General features: G+C 41.6%; 1 protein-coding gene across 1 annotated transcript in view; it reads right to left on the bottom strand.

The window, feature by feature from the left end:
* Positions 1 to 346: 346 nt before the first annotated feature.
* The window catches only part of LOC139171949 (cytochrome P450 2J6-like), a 28,384-nt gene continuing 14,205 nt past the window's right edge, over positions 347 to 14,525 (bottom strand). The window contains exons 5-9 of the mRNA XM_070760489.1: positions 12,631 to 12,804; positions 5,342 to 5,480; positions 4,951 to 5,138; positions 3,928 to 4,069; positions 347 to 679 (exon numbers count right to left, since the gene is read on the bottom strand). Coding sequence (XP_070616590.1) covers positions 489 to 679; positions 3,928 to 4,069; positions 4,951 to 5,138; positions 5,342 to 5,480; positions 12,631 to 12,804 — 834 coding nt within the window. The 3' untranslated portion in view covers positions 347 to 488. The remainder of the gene's footprint in view (positions 680 to 3,927; positions 4,070 to 4,950; positions 5,139 to 5,341; positions 5,481 to 12,630; positions 12,805 to 14,525) is intronic.

Raw genomic sequence — 14,525 nt, 5'->3', positions numbered from 1 at the left:
GCCACGAAGGAGGAGGAAGAGACTCTCAAGAGTTGGTAAATACATTCTGCAAATCAAGTAGGATTTCTGAAATCCTAAGGGTGTTTGGCCTGGGCTGGCTTGTCTGGCTGATTGGCAAAGATCAAGGCAAGTCAGACCCTAGAAGAGAAGCATCCCTTTGACCCAGCATATCTCCCCCACCCTGTACAGGAACCAGATTCTCTTGTCGGGAAGATCCATTTGATAAAGAAGCTACGGACTCTGCTCTTCTCCATTCTTTGTTTCAGGAACCTGGAAGAAAGAGCAAAGAGGCCTGGAGAATAGATTTCATCTCCTTCATAAACAAGACTGATCATCGACTGGGAAATGCGGTGCGAGATAGCCCTATATTTATGGATATTTTTTTAAAAAAACTATCTTGTGATGAAATTGAAGTAGAGAAGACCTCTGGCTGCTGGAGAGAATGGGATGGTCTTGTATCAGCTGCCTTGCAAGATCCTCACTTCGATCTACACGCTTGGCTGACGATATTTCAGCAACACCTTAAAGCCAGAGGAAGATTGTGTAACCCCAAAGTGTGGTGTGAAATCGGGAGCCTGGGATTTATCTGGCCATGATAGCTGGAAGTTCCTGAGAATGCTGGTGAAGAAGAGGAAGAGCTCCATCCGAGCTAAGTTTTCCCCTAAGCAAACTCTCGGTCCTGAAAGGAGAAAACGAAAGAGAAAGAGAGAAGTCATCCAGACTGCTGAAGGTTGGCAACCAATTGCAACTGCTGGACCTCTTTGTTCCTCGAAACTATGACCACAAATCTCATGAGATTTCCAAAGTGGGTAACATTCTTTTGCATTCTTTCCTTCTCTAAAAGATTTATCTTCTATGAAGCCCACCTCATGTTGTTTAGACTTACAAAAAGATGTTGAGGCTCTGGAAAGAGTGCAGAAATAAGCAATTAAGATGATTAGCGGCCTGGAGGCTAAAATATCTGAAGGACATTCACAAGAATTGGGTATGTGAACCGGGGTGGTGCAGCAGGTAGAGTGCTGTACTGCAGGCCTCTGAAGCTGACTGTACATCTGAAGGTCAGCGGTTCAAATCTCATCACCGGCTCAAGGTTGACTCAGCCTTCCATCCTTCCAAGGTGGGTCAAATGAGGACCCGGATTGTGGGGGCAATATGCTGGCTCTGTTAAAAAGTGCTATTGCTAACATGTTGTAAGCCGCCCTGAGTCTAAGGAGAAGGGCGGCATAAAAATCGAATAAATAAAAAAATAAATAAAAAATAAATGTGTCTATTACCTCCTGCCATTCTGTTGGCAGGGGAGCTGTGGGAAGGAGGATGGCTTGCTGGCATTTTCCAAATGTTTTTGCTTTTGGTGTAACAGCTTGGGAATTAGAGAGGGGGATTGTCTTCCGAAACGGAGAGGACACCCCTCGAGCTGGTTCCAGCCTGCTTCCAAGACCATCGTACGCTGAGAGTGACCTGTTATCTGCCTAGCACCTCAGCATTTTCAAAACAACCTTGCGGCATCACATTGGCTGCTTGGAGAGTTGGGTTTTGGGAACACAGAAGGGCTGCTTTGTGCTTGGCTTTACTGCAACCTCATGGGGTGAGGTATCATCAGTACGCTGATGATACCCAGCTTTACATCTCCACCCCATGTCGTGTCAACGAAGCAGCGGAAGTGATGTGATGGTGTCTGGAGGCTGTTGGGGCCTGGATGGGTGTCAACAGACTCAAACTGAACCCGGATAAGACGGAGTGGCTGTGGGTCCTGCCTCCCAAGGACAATTCCATCTGTCCATCCATTACCCTGGGGGGGGAATTATTGACCCCCTTGGAGAGGGTCCACAACTTGGGCGTCCTCCTCGATCCACAGCTCACATTAGAGAACCATCTTTCAGCTGTGGCGAGGGGGGCGTTTGCCCAGGTTCGCCTGGTGCACCAGTTGCGGCCCTACCTGGACCGGGACTCATTGCTCACAGTCACTCATGCCCTCATCACCTCGAGGTTCGACTACTGTAACGCTCTCTACATGGGGCTACCTTTGAAAAGTGTTCAGAAACTTCAGATCATGCAGAATGCAGCTGCGAGAGCAGTCATGGGCTTACCTAGGTATGCCCATGTTTCGCCATCACTCCGCAGTCTGCATTGGTTGCCGATCAATTTCCGGTCACAATTCAAAGTGTTGGTTATGACCTTTAAAGCCCTTCATGGCATTGGACCAGAATACCTCCGAGACCGCCTCCTGCTGCACGAATCCCAGCGACCGATTAGGTCCCACAGAGTGGGCCTTCTCCGGGTCCCGTCAACTAAACAATGTTGGTTGGCGGGCCCCAGGGGAAGACCCTTCTCTGTGGAGGCCCCGACTCTCTGGAACCAACTCCCCCCGGAGATTAGAACTGCCCCTACTCTCCCTGCCTTCCGTAAAATTCTTAAAACCCACCTTTGCCGTCAGGCATGGGGGAACTGAAACATCTCCCCTGGGCATGTATAATTTATGTATGGTATGCTTGTGTGTGTGTTTGTTAGTATATTGGGGTTCTCTTTTAAACTTTTTTCAATATTTAAATTTATTTGGATTTGTTACGATTTGTTTATGCCTTGTTGTGAGCCGCCCCGAGTCCGCGGAGAGAGGCGGCATACAAATCTAAATAATAAATAAAATAAATAAATAAAACCACTTTCTCTCACTAAAAGTTCTTTTGATGCAACTGAATGGAGTCATTAAGAGTTTGGCTTTCCTGAGCAACCAGATGCAGCAGATCCTTACAGCATGGCTAGTCTAGAGAAAAGAAGGGCTGGGGTGACATGATAGCAGTGAACCTTGAAGGGAGGGTGTGTGTATTGTGGTTGGCTCGCACCAGCCTCTCTGCCCACGGACTTTGAGCCTAAGGAGCTGGGGCCATCTGGGCACAGCCAGTCTGTGTGGCTGCCGGAGGAGTCAGAGAGTGAGCCAGAGAGAGAGTCTGGGTGTGAGGAGCCTACAGAGGCTATAGATCCCCCAACTGGGGCTTTGCCAGGGTCTGAGGACGAGGAAATAAGGGACCTGATCCTGAATGCTCGGGTGAGAAGGATGAGGGGCCGGCAGGAGCAGTTGAGAAAGATCGTAAAGAGGAAGTGAGCACAGCTGTGCATAGTCAGCACTCCCCAAGAGTATTTAAGGGCAGAAGTTTAGAGGGTGGCTCTTTGCAAGATGTCAATGTTTGTGCCTCTGGAGGAGAAAAGCTTGTAAAGAGTGTTTTGCTTGACCAACCTGGATTCAGTGTTGGATATTTATAGGGTTAACCTATAATAGACTTTTGGCTGGGAAGCAAGTGTGTGTGCCGTTATCTTATCAATTTGTCCTCATGCCTCCTCATGCCTGGATTTTGACATTGCTTTAATTTGCATTTGTGAAGTAACAAACGTCTAGTAAAAAGGACTCTGGTTTTATTTTGAAACCTGTGTGTGTGTTTGAACTTTCATTCCGGACTAATTACAGGCTGGCTGCTGTGCAAGACAGAACGGGGGGGGGGCATTTTTGCCTTCCCCAGGCTCCTGGAAATGCTCGGGAGCTTGGGGAGAGCAAAAAGGCCTCCACTCCCTCCAGAGGCTGAAAAACAGGCTGTTTCCTGACTCCCAGTGGGCCCAAAATGCCTGAAAATCAGCTAGCCGGTGCGCACATAAGCACCGGACCTGAACTCCCACGCCCACCAATATGGCTCCATGTGCCACTTGCGTGCTGTAGTTTTGCCATCACAGGTGTAGGGTCTCCTGCTTGAGCACACCTTTTATGGCCCACAACCAGGTATTCTGGAATGACCGTATTCAACATGATTACCTGTGTTTCTTTTAAATCCCATTTTCGTACAAGCTGAGTCCAAGAGCTGACTTTTGCAAGCTTTTAAAGAAATATTTCCACTAAAAGTGGGGGGGGGGAGAGGGGGGGAGGGAAGGAGAATAATTTACCTGCTGAGAATGCCAAAAAGGCTTCCGGCTTCACAAATTCTCCCTCTTCGTTCAGGAAGTTGGAGGGGTTGAACTCATTGGGGAACTTCCACTGAGATTCATCAAGATGGGCAGACTGGATATTGACAGAAACCATGGTGTCCTGCACAAGACAAGACAAGCACACAACAAAGATATTGAACTATATGGCACCTGTGGCACTCCCCTAAAATGAGATTCAAAAGGAAGGCTCCCATTGATCTCAATCTCTTGCTGTTACATGATTATTATTATTATTATTATTATTATTATTATTATTATTATTAATTAGATTTGTATGCCGCCCTTCTCCGAAGACTTGGGGCAGCTCACAGAATAGATACAAACATAAGCATGTAGCACAAATCTAATAATTTAAAATACAGTCTAATCACACCATACATTACGTTTATTGGTCAGAGGGGCAAGGTATAATTGCCCCAAGCCTGGTGACATAGGTAGGTCTTGAGGCTCGTGCAGAAGGCATGGAGGGTGGGGGCAGTATGAATCTCTGGGGGGGGGAGCTGATTCCAAAGGGCCGGCGCCCCCACAAAGAAGGCTCTTCCCCTAGGCCTCACCTAACGACATTGTTTGGTTGACAGGACCTGGAAAAGGCCAACTCTGTGGGACCTAACCGGCCACAGGGATTTTTGTGGCAGAAGGCAGTCCCATAAGTAATCTGGTCCAATGCCATGTAGGGCTTTGTAGGTCATCATAACCAACACTTAGAATTGTGTCCGGAAACCAATCAGCAACCAGTGCAGTCCGCGGAGTGTTGGAGAGACATGGGAATATCTGGGTAGAGTCATGACTGCTCGCGCGGCTGCATTCTGCACGATTTGAAGTTTCCGAACAGTCTTCAAAGGTAGCCCCATGTAGAGAGTGTTGCAGTAGTGTGTTTGCATAAAGTAGAACGTGCAAACACAGTGGCCTCAGGTGAGGAAGACACAGGTGGACTTATGTCAATTCACTTCACATAAAGCAATTAAAGGTTCCTGCTTTTACCTTGGGAATTTTATATCCAAAAAGCTGCACTTCACTTGTGGTTGCATGTGGTAATCCGAGAGGGCCAACGTTTGAAATACGTTGGATTTCATGAATGACGGCATTTGTATAGGGCAATTTTTCTCTGTCTCCATATTTCAAGATTGCCTTGTTTCCCAAAACTGTGTCGATTTCCTCCCAGCATTTCTCTGAGGAGTAAATAGCTTGGTTACTTTCCGGTAAATATTTCATTGATTTTAAGTTTGTTTTCCAAGCAGGTAGCCGCCAGAAATGAGGAAAATGAAGTTGATTGAGTTACCAGCCATAACAATTCAGCAACCTTCCTCACTTTCATAATACATGAAGTTCTTATTCTTATAGGTGAACAACTCTATTTCACTTAATCCTTTACCTTGGATCTCTGGAAAGGCCATCAAATACAGCAATGCCCACTGCAGTGTTGATGCCATCGTCTCTGTTCCAGCCACAAACAGGTTAGACAGTAAGATTAGTAGTTGATCTTCCTCAAAACTTGAACCTTTTCTCTCTGGCTTTTGCAAGTTAAAACAAAGACCCGTTATTACAATCAAATGGAAAAAAGGACCTTCTCCTGCTCTTCAATTCAGTTGATAACTTCAATTTAAAAGCTGGAATTCATTCTGAAAAATATGACTCAAAATGGAAATGAAGTCGGGAGGTGGGAAACAAGCAAGTTCTGCTTATAACACATCATAATAGAGGTTGGGGAGAGGTTGGGGGTCCCCTAGAGCAGTGTTTCCCAACCTTGGCAACTTGAAGATATCTGGACTTCAACTCCCAGAATTCCCCAGCCAGCATTTGCTGGCTGGGGAATTCTGGGAGTTGAAGTCCAGATATCTTCAAGTTGCCAAGGTTGGGAAACACTGCCCTAGAGCAGTGGCCCCCAATCCTTTGGCCACCAGGGATTGGTACTGTAGAGAGAAGTTTCTCTGTAGACCATAGAAGGTATTTTTTGTGTGTGCCTGCATTCCACAGATGGGGTTTTGCTTGTTTGCATGCAGTCATGGGCTGCCAATTTTTTTACTGCCATGCTGTGGGCGTGGCTTGTTTTGTGGGCATGGCTTGCTGGCCATGTGACCAGATGGGAGTAGCTTGACAATCATGGGACCAGGGCTGGCTTAAGTGTCATGTTTCTCTCATTAGAGAGAAACGTGGGCAGCATGAAATTCCTTAGAAATTAACCAGTGGATCGCATGGTTTGCTTTACCAATAGATTCTATGATCAGCTTTTGACCAGTGTGTGTATCCCTTTATTTCTGACCAGTACCGGGCCCAGACAAAACATTATGGGGTTTTTTTTGTTTTTTTTTAATAAAATTTTTTATTGTACAAATAATACAGAATACAACATCGTATACAGAACATGAAATTAATGGTCGTAACAATAGAAAGTAATCAAATAACATATCAATTAACAAAATACAAACTTAAAAATTAGAAAGAGGGAGCGAAAGAGGTAGGTAGGGAAAGGGTAGAGAGAAGGAGGGAAAAAGATAGAAAGAACAGAGAGAAATGGTAGGAAAGATAAAGGATTGGCGAATGTCCGGGGGAGCTGTACTAAAAACGAGAACTGATTCCTATTTCATTAGCTCGTTACCATGGTTCGGTTTGTTTATCTAGTTTGGTAGATGCTAGTGTTGAGTTAATCAAGTTATAAGATTTTAAGGAGTAGTGGTGAAGATACTATCAATCTATATATAAAGTCTCTTAATACTATCTAAAATATGAAATAGCTATATACCAGATTTGTATCTGGTCGTGTTTATATCATCGTATCGACCTTATGACGGGTTATTCTCACTCTTTTTCCCCAACCAGTTGTAGAAAGGATCCCAGCAGTTATTGAATGTAGCCATAGTTTCGTTTCTCACTAATATAGTTAATTTCGACATCTCTGCGCAGTATGTAATTTTTTTTATTATTGCGTCGTTCGACGGTATCTCCTCATTCTTCCACCACTGCGCAAAGGTTAATCTGGCTGCTGTTATTAAGTGGACGATTAGATGAATTTGGAATTTAGGTAGCTTTTGTCTAATAATGCCCAGAAGAAAACATTCAGGAGTTTTTTCTATTGTCAGATTAAGTATTTCGTCAATCCAGGTTCCGATTTTATTCCAATAGGTTTTAGCTTTTGTGCATTGCCACCATAAATGGAAATAGGTGCCTATTTCTTGGTGACACTTCCAACAATAAGGTGAGAGTTTATTATTTAGTTTAGTTAATTTAATCGGGGTAATATGCCACCTGTAAAACATTTTAACTAAATTTTCTTTGTAGGATGTGGCAATAGTCAATTTATAATTTCTGCTCCAAAGTATTTGCCATTCCTCTTCTTTAATCTCTTTTTTGAAGTCCAGATTCCATTGTTTTACATTAATTTTTGTGTTAATATTGTCCAATTCGTTATCATTTAAGTAACAATAGAATTTTTAAATTAATTGTTCCTGGGAATCTGTACAGAGTTTATCTAGCGGGGCATTTTTAATTATTCCAGGATTACTTTTATCCTTGTTAAATTTAGTTTGTATCTGTAAGTATTCCCACCATTCTGTTTTTTGTCCAAAGTTTTCTAATTCTATTCTTGACCTAATTTCACCATTGGAATTTAATATATCCTTGTACCTTATTATATTATTTTTTTTATGGAAGTTAGGATGCACATATGCTTCTAGTGGGGCATACCATGTGGGGATTCCTTTGTAAAGTTTAGACTTAACTTTTTTCCAGGTATTTATTAATGATTTCCTAATCAGATGATTAGTAAAGTATTTATGGGTCTTCGGCTTCTCGTCCCAAAGATAGTAGTGCCATCCTAAATGGAGGTCATGACCTTCTAAGCTAAGTAATCTGATGTTGGATAAGCTCATCCATTCCGTCATCCAAGTTAGTGATGTGGCAATGTAATAGTCTTTCCAAATTGGAAGTGCCAGACCTCCTTCTTCTTTTCTATCTTGTAGATATTTTAATCGAATTCGAGGACGCTTGTTCTGCCAGATAAAGTTACTGGTAATTTTGTTCAATTTTATAAAAAATTCCTGTTTCAATTGAATTGGGATTGTTTGGAATAGGAACAGTAATTTAGGCAAGATGTTAAGTTTTATAGCCGCAATCCTCCCTAGTAAGGAGAGTTGTAAATTTTTCCATTTCAACAAGTCAGATTGTATTTTATCTATTAATTTATTGTAGTTGTTTTCTTTTAGGCTAGACACTTTATTACTCAAATTAATACCAAGATATTTGATTTTTTTAACTATTTGAATATCAAGTTTGACTGTTAAGATAGCTTTCTGCGGTTCTCTCATATTTTTGGTTAAGATTTGAGTTTTAGTTTTATTTATTTTAAGGCCTGCCACTGTGCCATATTCCTCTAGGATGGTCAGTAATTTGGGTCCTGATTCTAAAGGGTCTTCTATAATAAATACCAGATCGTCCGCGAAAGCTTGTAGCTTGTAGGTTTCGTTTTTGCACTTTAGCCCTTTTATATCTTCCTTTTTTCTAATAATTCTAGTTAGTACTTCTAATGTTAGTATAAACAGTAGTGGGGACAGTGGACACCCTTGTCTCGTTCCTTTGTGTAGGGAAATTTTTGTTGATATATCTCCATTAAGGATGATATATGCTGATTGATCAGTATATATGGCTTTTATTGCGTTCATGAATTTAGGGCCAAATTCCATATATTCAAGTTGTTTTAATATAAATTTCCAGGACACGTTGTCAAAAGCCTTCTGGGCGTCGAGAAATATTAGTGCCACTTGTTTTTCACTGTGGGCTTCGTAGTATTCCAGGGTGTCCAATACTATTCTAATGTTATTCTTTAGCTGTCTCCCAGGGAGGAAGCCGTTTTGGTCCGAATGTATGAATTGATTTAGAAATCCTTTAATTCTACTAGCTAGAATGGAGCTAAAGATTTTGTAGTCGGCGTTTAAAAGAGAAATAGGGCGGTAGTTAGCTATATCTGTAGGGTCCGTATCTTTTTTCGATATTAGCGCTAGGTTTGCTTCTGTCCAGGATGTTGGAATAATGCCTCTATCTAGGGCCTCGTTTAAGGTTTCAAGCAGGGCCTTTTCCATTTCTTTGGGGAAATCTTTGTAGAATTCAGATGGAATACCATCGGGGCCCGGGGTTTTGTTATTTTTTTGCCCTTTGATTGCTTCTTTTAATTCTATGTCAGTGATCGGCTTATTTATTATTTCTTTCATTTCTTGAGGTACTTTAGGGAGATTAGCTTGTTCTAAAATTTCTTGTATCATGTTCAATATTAGGTGTATTTTCAGTATTATCATAAAGCTTACTATAAAAGTCACAGAACTTTATCGAGGCTTTTGTGATATTTTCAGGATATGTAAGGCAGCAGTGAAACCTACTTACCTTCCCTACCAGTTCGGAAGGACGCACTCTGTGTGCATGCACTTCGAGCGTGCTACTGTTAGTACAGGGTACATGGTTGTTAGAGATTGCCATTGTAAACTGCATATTGTTCACTTGTACCAAACTTGTACTTAAAGAGTTAATGTGCACTTAAAGGGTTAACTTGTACTTGAAGAATTAATATTCAAGGTTGTTTCATCACTTCCTCATTGAAGCTATAAAAGCTCATTATTTTGCTCAGTCACTTCCTCTTTTCACTTTTGCCTGAGAGAGGGGGAGTTGTATAAGCTTTGTGCTTTTATCTTGTATAAGCTTCGTGCTTATTATCTATATTGTATTTTAGCTTCGTGCTTATTACCTATATTGTGTTTTGCTTTGTGCTAATCTTGTAATTGCTCAGTGCGCATTATTCTGTATTTGCTTCGTGCTTATTCTGGATTGTTTATATTTTGTTTATATGTAAATAATACTTATTTAACTAAGTCTGTGTCTTGGCTTTATCACACATCCACGCTCTGTTAAAATTCTCTGCTTCGGTATTGTCGAAGGTTTCATAGCCTAGCTAACCGAGACAAGCCAACAGCTACCGCCGTACGTGCTTTTTCACCCTCTGCACATAAACAGAAGGATTTGTGCATGCTGAGAGGGTTAAAAGAAAGAAAATGGTGGGATTGGCAGTGGGACTTATAAATTAGGGAAGACTATCACACTAAGAACGGCAGTGGAAGATATCTAGATTAGGGAAGAATATTAATACACTGGCTTTTCTAATGGAAGATACTTTTCGCAAAAATAATGGAACAATATGATTTATATTGATTTTGATTTTTTAAAGCAGAAATGATATACTGATATAACGAAAGAAATGAAAGAAATGAATTGAGTAGGAAATAGATCTTCAAATTTCTAACAACAACCTTTCCTCCTATGTATAATGTATACAGTGATCCCTCAATTTTCGCGGGGGTTACATTCCAAGACCTCCCGTGAAAATCGATTTTCCGCGATATAGCGTCGCGGAAGTAAAAACACCATTTTTGGCTATGGACAGCCAAAAACTACCCCCACGCACCCTTTTTCAAGGCAGCACAAGGAGCCGGGCTGGAAATTAGGGCAGGGAGCGACGAAAGTGCGGAAGCTGACAAAGATTGCTTTGAATGTCAGCTGCCCCAGCCCCCTAGCACCCGCCCGCCCTCCGTTCACCCGCCCGCCGCTCACCGCTCGCCTGCCGGCCGTTCGCCCGTCGTTCGCCCAGCCACTCGCCGTTCGCCCGGCCGCTCGCTCACCACTCGCCCGTTCGCCCACCCACCCACCCGCCCACCGTTCGCCCGGCCGCTCGCCCGCCGTTCGCCCGGCCGCTTGCTCGCCCGCTCGAGAGCCGCTCGAGAGCAAGAGGGGGAGAGATAGAGAAAGAGAGAGAAGGAAAGAAAGAAAGAGATGAGAGAGGGAGGAAGAGAGTGTGAGAGAGGAAGAAGCAAGAGAGAGAAAGAGAGAGAGAAAGAAAGATGAGAAAGGAAGGAAGAGAGTGAGAGAGAGGAAGAAAGAGAGAGAGAGAAGAGTGGAAGGAAGAGAGAAAGAAATGATAGAAAAAAGGGGAGAAAAAAAGAGAAATGAGAAAATGATTGAAGCAGAGAATGACAGGAAAGAAAGAGAAAGAGACAGAGAAGTGACTCTTGGTGATGACGTATGACGTCATCGGGTGGGAAAAACCGTGGTATAGCAAAAAAACCATGGAGTATTTTTTAATTAATATTTTTTGAAAAACCGTGGTATAGCGTTTCGCGAAGTTTGAAGCCGCGAAAATCGAGGGATCACTGTATCAACATTGTTATATTTAGATTAAGATACGATATAAATAGTGTTTCTTTCTTTTCTTTTTCTCTTTCCTTCCTGGATTTTAAAGAGAAGTAAATTTTGATATTTCTTTTGTTAAGGGCAGCTATGATAAAATGAGGGTTTTTTCCCTAAATAAAAGCAGGAATGAGTTTAGTAAGAAGGCTAGAAACGGACTGAAGCACGATGGCATAGTTATGAAAAACAGCAAATAGCTAAGAGAAATCTAGATAGCTATAGCACTTTAAATGCAAATGAAGGCGAAGAACAATACCCAAAATCCGGATGACAGTATATGGAAAGGAGGTAATACAGGATGAATGATATATACCAGAATAAATTGGATAAATAATTAAAATTAATTAATTAATTTGACTAAGAATTTGGCATCTGATATTATATTATATTGTATTGTATTTTAATTTGAGGTATGTAAATTGGAATCTCTGTTAGGTGTGAAAAGCAATAAAAAAATTATACACCCCCCCAAAAAGAAGAAAGAAAGAAAATGGTGACATCCACAGGGTGGGTGGAGCCTTGTGTGGCTGCCACTACCAGTAAGCCCGAAGCAGGCCAAACTGTTAGCATTTCATCTCTGGTGTAAGGGTTTTTTTTATTTAATTTTTTATTGATTTTTAAAATAATAATATATCAATAAAACATTCACATAACGCATAACAGTGTGCTCAATACTCAAAGTTCCCACTACCAAACAACATTCATACCCCTCCACCAAAATGGGGGCATATTTTCTATGTATCATTTTAACTCAAGAGCAATATATCTATTTGCATATTATAAAGTAATTCTAATTTATTCTTTATAACTTGGTCTCGAATTCTACTAACCACATGTCCTCTTACCTTGTCCCATCGTCCCATCAGTTCCCGCAGATCAGTTTCATTGGCCGAATTCATCCTCTTATCCATAATCTCAAACTGAATATGATCCACCATGTACCGATACCAATTTTGTATTGTCCATTTTGTCGCATCCTTCCAGCCTAGGAATATTACTGCCTGAACGCTTTCTATCACTGCTTCTTTTATTTCTCTAAATTCTTCCAACTCGTTCCTTTTAACTAATACTGCCATTTCCTTTGTAATTGTCCACTGTATGTTTAATATCCTATTAGTGTCTTCTTGCACTTCTTTCCAAAAGTTCTGCACTATCGGACATTCCCAAAACATATGCATAAACACCCCCTTATCTTGACACCCGTGCCAACAACTATCCTTAACATTCTGCTGAAAGTATGCAAGTTGAGCGGGTGTATGGTACCACTTAGGTAGTATTTTCCTTCTCATTTCCGTATCCCTTGCATTATTAATTTTCCTTATATTCTCCACTATATTCTTCATCTCTTGCACATCTACTACCTCTGGTGTAAGGTGAGAAAAATAGATCCAAGGTGAGAGGAAAAGAGATCATTCAACCAGAAGAGACTGGGGAATCTACCTTCTGTATTTCTTCTAAATATGCATCAATGAAATCTCGAGGGGCTCCTGGAATCAAGGTCGCCTTGTGCTCGTCTATCTCTTTTTGCTGGGCTGCTTGTATTTTATATGTATATGTTATTAATTCCTGATGGGGCAGCGGGAGACTTCTCACCAAGGGAACCTCATTGTAAAGCTTCCAGCAAAGAGAAGAAAAACCAACATCGATTAATTTGATCATGATCAATATACCCTCCTTTGTAGGAACAGGAAAAGAAACTTCTTGTAATATCTCTTATTTACAATTTAATAATAATAATAATAATAATAATAATAATAATAATGCCTACGGTACAGCTGTGATAGTAACTGAAGAACTAGGGTTACTGCAACAGAAACCAACTGGAAAACCAAAATGGAAAATCCGACTAGAACTGAAAATCAAAAGCTTGAGATCAGATGCAAGTAACTTGAAGAACATTAAGGAGCAGAAACTGAACAATCAGAAGATCAAAGACTATTTGACAAAAAAGTACTGGCTTAGTACAAGAAAGATCGAGAAAGCTCCGGAAATTGTAAAGCAGCAGATAACAGCGACAGTCAGGAAAATTGAGCGATATGAAGCGAGGATCACCCAGTACAGGCAGAATCAAACATTTCAATCCAACCAGAGGCAGTTCTACCAGAACCTAAAATCAGCAAACAGATAAGAAAATTGAAAAGCCAGAGGTGAAAATAACAACAAAATTCTGGAAAGATATCTGGGAGGTCGAAAAGGACTATAACAGGACTGCTGGGTGGATAAAGGAGTTTGAGAAGGAATTCTCAGGGAGCAATATGCAGCAGCTGGAGATAACACCTGAAATGATTGCAGAAAGAGCGAAGAGGGCAAAGAACTGGACATCCCCTGGCACTGAGTGCATGGTTTTTGGCTGCAATAACTGACCAGCCTGTATGCAAAAATGGCCGAATTGTTCAACAAAATGCTGCAGACAGGAAATATCAGTGAATGGCTTACAACTGGCAGAACATATTTAATACAGAAAGAAGCAGCGAAAGGAGCCATACCAGGAAACTACAGGCCAATAACATGTTTGCCGACCATGCTGAAACTGCTGACAGGTATCATAGCTGACAGAATTCAGAACTACCTAGAAGAAAATGACATCATGCCAGTGGAGCAAAAAGGCAATGAAAGACGAAGCAGAGGTACGAAAGACCAGCTCCTAATTGATAAAATGATTTTGGAGAACTGTAAGAACAGGAAAACAAACCTATACATGACCTGGATTGACTACAAGAAAGCCTTTGACTCATTGCCACACAGCTGGATCATAAAATGCCTGGAAGTCATTGGAGTCAATGAAAACATCAGGAAATTCATAGAAAAGGCGATGAAATATTGGAAGACTGAGCTTTTTGTTGGGAATGAAAGCTATGGACTGATCAACATCAGAAGGGGCATCTTCCAGGGGGACTCCTTGTCCCCATTGCTATTCATCATTGCTATAATCCCGCTGTCACTCATCCTACAGAAAACAAACATAGGCTACCAAACTGCTAGGAATTCACCAAAAATTTCACACCTGCTATATATGGATGACCTGAAGTTGTACGGAAAATCAGAAACTGAGATACAGTCACTAACCAACACTGTGCAAATTTTCAGCAATGACATCAGCATGGAGTTTGGCCTGGATAAATGTGCACAGTGGCACTGAAAAGGGGAAAATCACTGAAAGTGAGGGCATTGAAATGCCAAATGGTCAAAACATCAAGTGCCACCAGCCAGAAGCCTACAGATACTTGGGCATCTTGCAACTGGATAATATCAAGCATGGCCATGTGAAAACTGTGATCAGCAAAGAGTACATCCAGAGGACCAGAAAAATTTTGAAGAGCAAACTGAATGGTGGC

The sequence above is a fragment of the Erythrolamprus reginae genome, chromosome 9 (genome assembly GCF_031021105.1).
Source record: "Erythrolamprus reginae isolate rEryReg1 chromosome 9, rEryReg1.hap1, whole genome shotgun sequence".
Lineage (NCBI taxonomy): Eukaryota > Metazoa > Chordata > Lepidosauria > Squamata > Dipsadidae > Erythrolamprus > Erythrolamprus reginae.
This window is presented reverse-complemented; position numbering and strand designations above follow the sequence as displayed.